The 10,290-nt window shown below is 40.3% G+C and overlaps 1 protein-coding gene across 2 annotated transcripts in view; it reads left to right on the plus strand.

Annotated features, from left to right (window-relative positions):
• Positions 1 to 9,646, plus strand: part of Lamb1 (laminin subunit beta 1) — a 70,704-nt gene extending 61,058 nt beyond the window's left edge. For both annotated transcript variants that reach the window (XM_036205966.1, XM_036205967.1), the window contains 8 exons: positions 41 to 282; positions 2,571 to 2,774; positions 3,260 to 3,404; positions 5,421 to 5,628; positions 5,754 to 5,895; positions 6,964 to 7,140; positions 8,863 to 9,022; positions 9,351 to 9,646. In XM_036205966.1, the coding sequence (XP_036061859.1) occupies positions 41 to 282; positions 2,571 to 2,774; positions 3,260 to 3,404; positions 5,421 to 5,628; positions 5,754 to 5,895; positions 6,964 to 7,140; positions 8,863 to 9,022; positions 9,351 to 9,487 (1,415 nt within the window). In that variant the 3' untranslated portion in view covers positions 9,488 to 9,646. The remainder of the gene's footprint in view (positions 1 to 40; positions 283 to 2,570; positions 2,775 to 3,259; positions 3,405 to 5,420; positions 5,629 to 5,753; positions 5,896 to 6,963; positions 7,141 to 8,862; positions 9,023 to 9,350) is intronic.
• The last annotated feature ends 644 nt before the right edge of the window (positions 9,647 to 10,290 follow it).

The following is a 10,290-nucleotide window of genomic DNA, read 5'->3' on the forward strand; positions in this document are numbered from 1 at the left end:
CAAGGAGACTAATTGTAGGCAGTTTCATTTCCTGCCTTAGGTGCCTTGGATAGTGTTACCAAGTACTTCCAGATCTCTCTTGAGGCAGAAAAGAGGGTGAATGCCTCCACCACAGACCCCAACAGCACCGTGGAGCAGTCAGCCCTCACCCGAGACAGAGTAGAAGATTTGATGGTGGATCAAGAGTCCCAATTCAAGGAAAAGCAAGAGGAACAGGCACGCCTTCTGGACGAACTGGCAGGCAAACTGCAAAGTCTAGATCTGTCAGCCGCTGCAGAGATGGTGAGGCTTGGGCTTTGGTCTTGTTTTTTCTGTGGTCTCCTAGGAGACTGAGAAAACAAAAACTTCCTGCCTTGTCTTTGATATTGCATTTGCAAACCTGCAGGGGTGACTCCAAGTGCTCAAGGTGCTGGGCTACAATGAGAGTTAGCCATAAGAAGTCATGGGGAACAAGAGTACCTGCTTCCAGCCTGTTCCTGCCTCTAGCTATTACCACCAAGAGTCAGGACACTCCCCACATAACCTGTATCAGCTGAAGGACTTCTTACTGAGACTGGACCCTTTTTATAATGTGGTCTAAAACAAAACAAAACTACAACAACAACAGAAAAACTTGCATGTTTTTCTTTGAACTACACATTTAAGTGGAAGAACTGAGAATTGTTCAGGGACAGACTTAGCCAAGTTTTTCCATTGGTCTTTGTTCCAGTAAAATTACCTGGTAAAGATTAAAGTCTGAGCTGGCCTAGAAAGTAGATTAATTTCTTAGAAGCTTTTAGAAAGTAACTCTGGAGCCATATGAAATTGAGTAGTGAGTTTAATGAAAATCAGCCAAGCCAGTTTTTCCCTCCAGTTTCCTTATTGCTTTTTGTGGGAGGGAAGCAGAGAACTGAGCTGCTTCTCACTTAGTCAGAACTGTGGTAGACTGGAGACAGTGAAAACTCTCCTGACCACTCGTAGCTGCCATAGCCCCTCTTGCCCACCACCCACATACAGTCTGAATAGAAAAAAAAAGCATGCCGTCTCCTGTGTTGTCATCAATTTTATTGATGCCTGCACGGTTTGGTGTTCATTATCTCACAATGCTTTACTAACACAAATTTCTTAACATGATTTTGGTATGAAAAGAAAATAAAGGCCTAACTTCAGCATAACTTAAACCTAAGAGTGCACAGCTCTTCACATTTCCACATGAAATGCTAGTTCTCTTCATCTTTCAGGATTCCTTTACAAATCCTAATGAGAAAAAAGAGAGTCATTTTAAAATCTCTACAAATTGCAGTGAGGTGCAGCTAAGCTTGCTAATGGGATTCTGCTTTTTAACAGAGGGCAACTTAAGAGTGGACAGTATGTAGGTGTGGAGGAACGGCTCTCCCCTTACATATGAGCACCCTCTGTGTGCAGGCTTTTCTGGTAAGGCACAATTTGTTTTCTTACTGTTCTTGTCGTAGGTATCCTGTGAGAGATTTCTGTGGACTGCCATTCTCTTTTGATGGATCTTTCCCTCTTTGTGTCCCTCGGGTACTTCTCATTCTTCATAGAGAAAGGCTCAGCCATGCTGCTTTTTACCCCTGCTCATGTTTGTTAAAGCCAGCCTGTTTTCAGAAAACATTTATACGGCTCTACATTCGAGTCTTGAGTAGGACTCATTTTTTTCCCCATAGCACATAGAATACTCTAAAGTGCTTTATGGGCTATAAACTAGATATGTGAAAGATCCTTATTTTAGTTATTAACATATATGGGGTTGTAGTTATTTTACAATTATTCTGGCCAAGAGTTCACAGTATTTCTACTAAAACCATTGTATCTTTAAAACAATACTTTCCTGTTTGTGGGTATTCTAGTAACTGTTTCCCATTGCAGTAATCCCTGCTTCTGTTCAGTACAATTTCCATAAAAGTGCTAAATATAACTTTCTTCCTGCACAACCCTTTCCTATTATACAGCATACTTGGAGTTTCTGTTTGCATCTGTGTGCCATAACCATGTGATGGTCTTTAATTTTCTGGTAGAGGAAAAAGGACTGGGTGCTTGATGGGTGGGGTAGTCAACGGAACTTTGAAGAGCTGTATCCACCTTTCTTTATACAGTCTTCATTCCCTTCTGAAATATTCTGGCATTTTCCTTACTCACATCCCACCCTCCTGCTTCCCTGTCGACATTAAATCCTCAGCACTGTCCTTTGGCATTTTGCTTACATCTCTTCTGTTCTAGATGATGCAAGTTACCTATCAAAGTTATGTGCCAGATAGCAGACCATATTCACTGGGCTTAACCAAGTTCCAGGGTACTTCCCATGCCAGTCTAACTCAGTTCTGACTCTCACATCAACAGAACTCAATAAAGCAGATAATGCTTGTTCACTCATCGTGGTTCACATGGTATCCTGCATTTGGGTAGACGGCATGGAGATGAGTCGAGTTCAGTGGAAGCAAGCTGGCTGTCTCCTACATCTCTGAATATTGTTAGAGTATCCTTGCTGCGGACACCTGTATTCTCTGGGACACCCAGCTGTTCTCTTGCTGACTTTCCCTAAACCCCTATGCCTGACCCTTTGCTTATTGCAGATCTGTGGAACGCCTCCAGGGGCTGACTGTTCTGAAAGTGAATGTGGCGGCCCCAACTGCAGATCTGATGAAGGAGAGAAGAAGTGTGGGGGCCCTGGCTGTGGTGGTCTGGTCACTGTGGCCCATAGCGCTTGGCAGAAAGCCATGGATTTTGACCGCGATGTTCTGAGTGCTCTGGCTGAAGTGGAACAGCTCTCCAAGATGGTAAGTCATTGGATGGATTCAGGCTTTCTTGTTTATTGGCTTGAAGTTGTAGGGAGGATCTGAAAAGAAGTTAGTTATACATGATGACCAAATGGACCACTGTCCATTGTGAAAGCTGATGCTTCTGTGTAGTCAAAAAGGTGGTGGTGAGGTTCTTATTTACTTTCTCTTCATGGGAACAACATGTATGTTACAAGAAAGCAGAATAAGTTTTAGATTAACAATAATTTGAGAAAACATGTTATTGTTGTACCACACAGAGCCAAAACAGCTTTGGAACATTTCAAATACTAGCCCTAAGAAGATGGAACAGGAATTTCAGTACCTGTATTTGAGTGCTTTTAGTCTACATAAAAGCACAATACTTTGTTTAAACAGAGGAATTTGTTTCTGTGCTTATCAACAATACTTTAGAATGTTTGACATTCTGGCCTACTTTAGAGAGAGCAAGATGGTTTCATAGATGGCTTATTCTTCATGTTTAGGTCTCTGAAGCAAAAGTGAGAGCAGATGAAGCTAAGCAGAGCGCTCAGGATGTCCTGTTGAAAACAAATGCTACCAAAGAAAAAGTGGACAAGAGCAATGACAACCTGAGGAACCTCATCAAGCATATCAGAGACTTTCTGACTGGCAAGTCGTGTTTCTGTTCTACTTCTACTTTCAGATATTTGTTCCTACAAGGTTCTATTTGAGAGGCAAGATTTCCTATCTGCATTTTTTTTGAAGATTTATTTATTTATTATGCACACAGAAGAGGATGCTCATTACAGATGGTTGTGAGCCACCATGTGGGTGCTAGGAATTGAACTCAGGACCAAACAGTCGGTGCTCTTAACCTCTGAGCCATCTCTCCAGCCCCCATATCTGCATTTTAATTCAAGTAACAGCCAGAGGATACACAGAGAAACCCTGTCTCAAAAAAACAAAAAATAAATAATATCTTTTTCAAGCTGAACATGTAGGTTCATGTCTGAAATCCCAGTACCTGAAAGGTGGAAGCAGGAAACAGGCATCAGAATCACCCATGACTACATAGAAAAACTACAGGAATCCCAGCCTGCCTTTAAAAAAGAGGTGGGAGAACATTTTAAAAACAATTGTATATATATGTACATATGTGTACTAAGGTGCCCATGGAGACCAAAATAGCTGGGATTACAGGCATGCTACCTCCAGTGGTACTTTAATAGGGCAGTAATCACTCTTGGCACTAAGCCCTCACCATAGGCCTCCTATGTTGTAAATAACCTTCCCAAGTGTTCTGCAGACACTGCCACTCCTGCTGGGACTCCCAAGTAGCCTACCAAGAAGTCAAAACATTTACTCTGAAAACTGAATTAGAACTTCTATCATTAGGGCCTTGAAGGAGTTGTTATTTTGGCAATGCCCCCAGGCCTTTGTCATCTATGTCCAGAACCTAGCAGTTAATGTTTTCTGTGGAGAAATAAATCTCTGGAATCTGGTCCAAATTTTAAATTTTGATTATAGTTCACATGCTATCCACGTGGATGTCAATGGGTTGCAAGAAAACTAATTGAATCAGAATTAGTCAAGAAGGGTATTTATGATCTCACGTAACAGTCCAAAAATAGTGTAACTTTATGGGTCTGAGACTCACTTACTTTGCCTTTTCTCTTCTGCCATTTTAAGCTAATTAACTTCATTCTTGAGATGGCCCCATTATAACAAGTTGTATTCTGACATGAAGACACTGGTTGATGGAAGAGGACCCCTCCCTACTCCTTTACTATACCCTTTTAGGAGGGAAGAAACCTGTAAGCATTCTCTTGCATCTCTGGCCAGAAATTAGTCATGGCCCATACACAGATGCCATTGGAAGTGGAGTGTCCCTGTAAAAATTGTCAGATTAATGAGGACTTAGTGCTCACTTGATCCTCTGCCTGATTTTCAGATTGGTGGGGTGGGGTGGGGAGCAATATTCTGTTAATGGAAAGGAGAAATAACTAATAAAAACTGCTTTCCAATGACAATTGGAAACACGATGTGGAGGCTATGACTCAACTATGTGTTTTTTCCCCTGTTTAAATCCTTTGGAGTCCATATTTATGTTCTTAAGAGTCAAAAAATGAAAACAGATCTGACCTATTTAATTAAGGCTTAGCAACATGTAAGAAACTCCAGTGTTTTGCTGAAGATACACTGCCTTGATTCTTATACTCAATCCCTTCTAAAATTTCCAAAATTTAGGTAACTGATAAAGAATGTCATTTTTTTTCCTTTTCAAGATAAGGTCTCAACACAGTCCTAGCTACACCACTCACTATGTAGACCAGGCTAGTCTTGAATTCAGCCCTGCCTCCTAAGGGTTGGGACACAGAATATACCAACCTCATGTTAAGTGTAAAAGTTTTTGTTGCTCTGCAGCTTTAAATGATGGCCTCGATCTCCCATAACCTGAAGCCACAGTTAAACACACAATGCTCTGTCTCCCCATTCTCCCCAGCCCAAAATGTCCTTCAAAACCTGCTTGGTTCTTCATCTTCCATGACCTCTGCAGCCTTCAGCAGTTCTCCATGTGAGAGGCTTGTCTCTGAAATAGGGTGTGTCTCTTGGAATCTTGAAGTGGCAAATACATGACGTGTGGCTGAGTGAACTAGCTCTTAATTTCCTGTCTTTGCTTTTCAGAGGATAGTGCTGATCTGGACAGTATTGAAGCAGTTGCTAATGAAGTACTGAAAATGGAAATGCCTAGCACTCCACAGCAGTTACAGAATCTGACAGAAGACATCCGGGAACGAGTTGAAACCCTTTCTCAAGTAGAAGTCATTTTGCAGCAGAGTGCTGCTGACATTGCCAGAGCTGAGATGTTGCTGGAAGAAGCAAAAAGAGCAAGGTATCTGAAGACATACTGGTAGTCCGGGTGGGTGGGTGTCATCTGCTCTAACTAGCATGCTATAAAAGAGGACTTCTTTAACTAATGAGGATCTGTTAAAAAGCAGTGTTTGTTCTTCTGCTCAGCAAAAGTGCAACAGATGTTAAAGTCACTGCAGACATGGTGAAGGAAGCGTTAGAAGAAGCAGAAAAGGCCCAGATTGCAGCAGAGGCAGCAATCAAACAAGCCGATGAGGATATCCAGGGAACCCAAAACCTGCTAACGTCGGTAAGGTGTTAGAGCTGGGGAAACACATAACTGTTACTTAGGGACAAGAATCCTTGTAACACTAGAAATTATTCCTTTAAAAAAATGTGAACTATTTCTTAGTGGGAAATGTTTGTATGGGGAAAAAATAAAAGGACTCTGAGGACATTGAGCCATTAAATCTTTTTATTTTCCCCTCCTCTAAAGTGAAAGTTTGTCAGAAACTAAGCACATTGCTTAAGAATTTTAACTATTATTAATTATTTACAATTTTCTTTTCCAAGTTAATGGTACACTTAAGAGGTTGGAAATCTTGGGTTTGATTTGCAAATTGTGACCTGTTTCTCTACCAACTTTAACTTTGTTACACATTTTGCTTTCGGTTAGTTTTATGGAACAAACTAAGGACCAGGCTGCTTAATCTGGTTAGCTTTTAAAAGACAAGTGTTTGTCCTTCCAATGAGATCAATTTAGACCCTTCCCAGATGCTCAGGTATCCTTTCCTCTGGGATAACGCAGTATTTCTAGTATCCCTTGTCTCTGTGTCTTCAGTTACTAGCTAACTCCCCTCTACTACTGAGTTTAACACTGAGCTGACAGGAATTTCTAAACAGATGACTGGAAGTTATCATTTCCCTTTCACAATAATTTAGAGTTTTCATTGGAAATCCTTCTCACAGTTGCTCGTTTGTGAATGTTCTTTAGCCAAACACATCAGCCTGCCTGAAGGTGGTTCTTAACATCAAGAAAAAAAATTGTGCCTCAATCGCTTAGATCAGCAAACAGCAATGACTGAAGCTGGGTACTTTATCTAGGCCAGTGGTTCTCAACCTTCCTAATGCAGTTCCTCATGTTGCGGTGATCAACCATAAATTTTGTTGCTACTTCAAAACTGTAATTTTGCTACTGTTATGTATTGTAATATGTTATGTAGGATATCTGACATGTAACCCTCAAAGGATTCTCAACCTACAGGTTGAGAACCACTGATCTAAGCTGTCCTTGTGGCCTAGTACAAACTAGCATAGCAGCCTCACCTCCCCTTAACTTGTATTAATGGAGTCTGGATGATTAACATTACTCCTTTAGATTGAATCTGAAACTGCAGCTTCTGAGGAAACCCTGACCAACGCCTCCCAACGCATCAGCAAGCTTGAGAGGAATGTGGAAGAGCTTAAGCGTAAAGCTGCCCAGAATTCTGGGGAGGCGGAATATATTGAAAAAGTAGTATATAGTGTAAAACGGAGTGCAGATGATGTTAAGAAGGTAAGTTTTTGTAACTTCATAGCTTAGGCTGATAAATAGGCAACTAATCTTTCACTTTGCCTTCCTTGATATTAATAACACTTCAGTGACCAATTTTAAAACATCTTTAGAGATGCATAAAAAAAGACTGAATTATGGAATCCAACTGTAAACTTAGGACCTCAGATCTCAACGTGGGTATGAGTTTAGGGAAATGGAATTAATGATCTGGGGTGGCAGTCTAAAAGCATACACACTAGACTATAGCATATTTCTATGCTGTAGTTCACAGAGAAAGGTCTTTACGACATAGCAGTTAGCTGGCCACTTGAAAATAAGTTAAAGACAGAATGGGAAAAGCTTTGTATGGGAAAAAAATAAAGGAGCAAAAAGGAAATCAAACCTCACTTCTTTCTAGACTTGTTTTGAATTTGCTACCTTTTGCTTCTCATTTGGAAGGTACTATATTTAGCAGATTTCTGTTTTACATACACATTTCATTTCTAAATTTACCTCCAAAGACAGCTTTTTAAACTTGGGAATGGAGTCAGGATTGTTAAAACTACTATATAACCTAATTCTGATTTCTTCTTGTTGAAAAAAATGTTACTGGAGCTTTTCAATATTACAGAAAAGTAATTTCACTGCACCTGAGTTGGGAAGAGAGGCAAACCCTAAGAAAAATTACTTGCCAGTGTCAGACAATTCTTACCTGTAGTTCTGAAGGCACAAATCTCCCAAATAATCTCATGAGGCACTGAAAGAAAAATACTATTGAAATTTTTTTTTTTTAATTTATTTAATGTATACAGTGCTCTGTCTGCATGTACGCCTGCAGGCCAGATCTTCTGGTGCCCTCTGCACCAGATCTCATTATAGATGGTTGTGAACCACCATGTGGTTGCTGGGTACTGAACTCAGGAGCTCTGGAAGAGCAGCCAGTGCTCTTAACCTCTGAGCCATCTCTCCAGCCCCTACTGAAATTTTTTAAAGTTCTAAGGAATGAATTTCCATAATTCCATAATTTGTACCTACTGCCCCAAACCCTGTATTCTCTATTTTTTTATTTTTGGGATTTTTTTTTTGTTACTTTTGACAGTCTCACTATGTTGTCCAGGCTGGCCTCAAACTCAGATCTACCTCCTACTCCTCCAGAGAGCCTGGATTAAAGATGTGTACCACTACAAGCTCAAACTCTTTCTTCCTAAACCTTTGTGTTCCTTCTGGTTTCCTGATATCCAGTGTACTTTTGTATAGCTTGTTGTGCTTATTTTCTACAGTAAGTGCTCATCCAAGTAAATAGGGTTAAGCCCCCACAGTAGTAGACTTACAATTCCAAATTTTCTTTGCAATGTTTTTAAAACTTACAACTTAGTATGAAGCCTGAGTCTTTTTCTTCCTTCCTTCCTTCCTTCCTTCCTTCCTTCCTTCCTTCCTTCCTTCCTTCCTTCCTTCCCTCCCTCCCTCCCTCCCTCCCTCCCTCCCTCCCTCTCCCTCTCTCTCTCTCTTTCTTTCTTTCTTTCTTTCTTTCTTTCTTTCTTTCTGGTTTTTCGAGACAGGGTTTCTCTGTGTAGCTTTGGAGCCTGACCTAGAACTCACTCTGTAGCCCAGGCTGGCCTCGAGTACTTTGATCTTTAATCCAGAATGCTTGCCTGTTAAAAAACAATGTCTTGATCTATGCTCTTGGATTTAATTACTGACATTACCATTTTCACCTCTTTCTGTCTTAATGTGGAACTGCAGACTCTAGATGGTGAACTTGATGAAAAGTATAAGAAGGTAGAAAGTTTAATTGCCAAAAAAACTGAAGAGTCAGCAGATGCCAGGAGGAAAGCTGAGCTGCTACAAAATGAAGCAAAAGCACTCTTGGCTCAAGCCAACAGCAAGCTTCAGCTGCTAGAAGGTGGGTGTTTTCTGGTTTATTGGTTATTTTGTTTTGGGGTTTTTTGGGTTTTTGAGACAGGATTTCTACAACTTTGCACCTTTCCTGGATCTCGCTCTGTAGACCAGGCTGGCCTCGAACTCACAAAGATCTGCCTGCCTCTGCCTCCAAGTGCTGGGATTAAAAGCGTGCACCACCACCGCCCAGCCTATTTTTGTTGTTGTTTGTTTGTTTGTTTTATAAAGGTGAAAATCTATTCACTTTGGGTTAGGTTTTCAGTGGTCTTACATTAACTTTAAGATGTTATGCTATAAACAATTCACACTTAACCTTATTTTTCTCTCCACAGCCTTAGAAAGGAAATATGAAGACAATCAAAAATACTTAGAAGATAAAGCTCAAGAATTAGTGCGACTGGAAGGAGAGGTGCGTTCACTCCTTCAGGACATAAGTGAGAAGGTTGCTGTCTACAGCACCTGCTTGTAACACAGGGAAAAGGTTATAAGGAGGCTGCAGTGACCAAAGTAACTGACTACATGGGAAAATTGATGCAGTCATCTTCAGAATAACTCATTACCTATTTAATGTTTTTATCCACCCACTTTTGTATGGAGTTAAATAAAATACATTGGTTTTGTATAAATATATTTACTATAATTCTTGTTTCTTTTATTGATTTGGTCATTGTGAATCCTACCAAGAAATGTTACTTTCTCTGTAAAGATGGATTTGTAAAGTACTTTCCTACCTTTAAGAAGATACTAATTTGCTAGGTCAACATCTGTCTTCAAAACTTTATTCCTTTTAAATCCCCCAGTGGAGAAACCTGAGTGGAAGTTCAACAGGAAGGATATAGAGTAGCTTATATACCATTTTACTGGTTTCTTTGTTGCTCCAACCATTTCTAAACATCAGAAGGAGGAACTCTGGCTTATAGCTATGTTTTATCACCTAGAATAGGGTCAGGGTTACTGATGGGCAGGACTTTGGTGTTTTAGACCAGTGTATGGAAACCATTCGTGGTAATGGAGCAAAGCTTCTCAAACACACAACTTACACTCTTAGCTTTTATATTATACTTTATATAACTTCACAATCAAATATTCTAAACAAGCAGTTAGTCCAGAGCATAAAGAAAATCATTAGCATATAATAGATAGGTTGTGTCAACTACATAGTAGCTGATAGAGTGCAACCTACATAATAGCTGATAGAGTGGCTAACAGCCCAGCCTTCTGTTCTTCACACATTCTTCTTAGACCCCCATATCTAACACAGGTGCAAATAAA

The sequence above is a fragment of the Onychomys torridus genome, chromosome 14 (genome assembly GCF_903995425.1).
Source record: "Onychomys torridus chromosome 14, mOncTor1.1, whole genome shotgun sequence".
NCBI classification, from domain to species: Eukaryota; Metazoa; Chordata; class Mammalia; order Rodentia; family Cricetidae; genus Onychomys; species Onychomys torridus.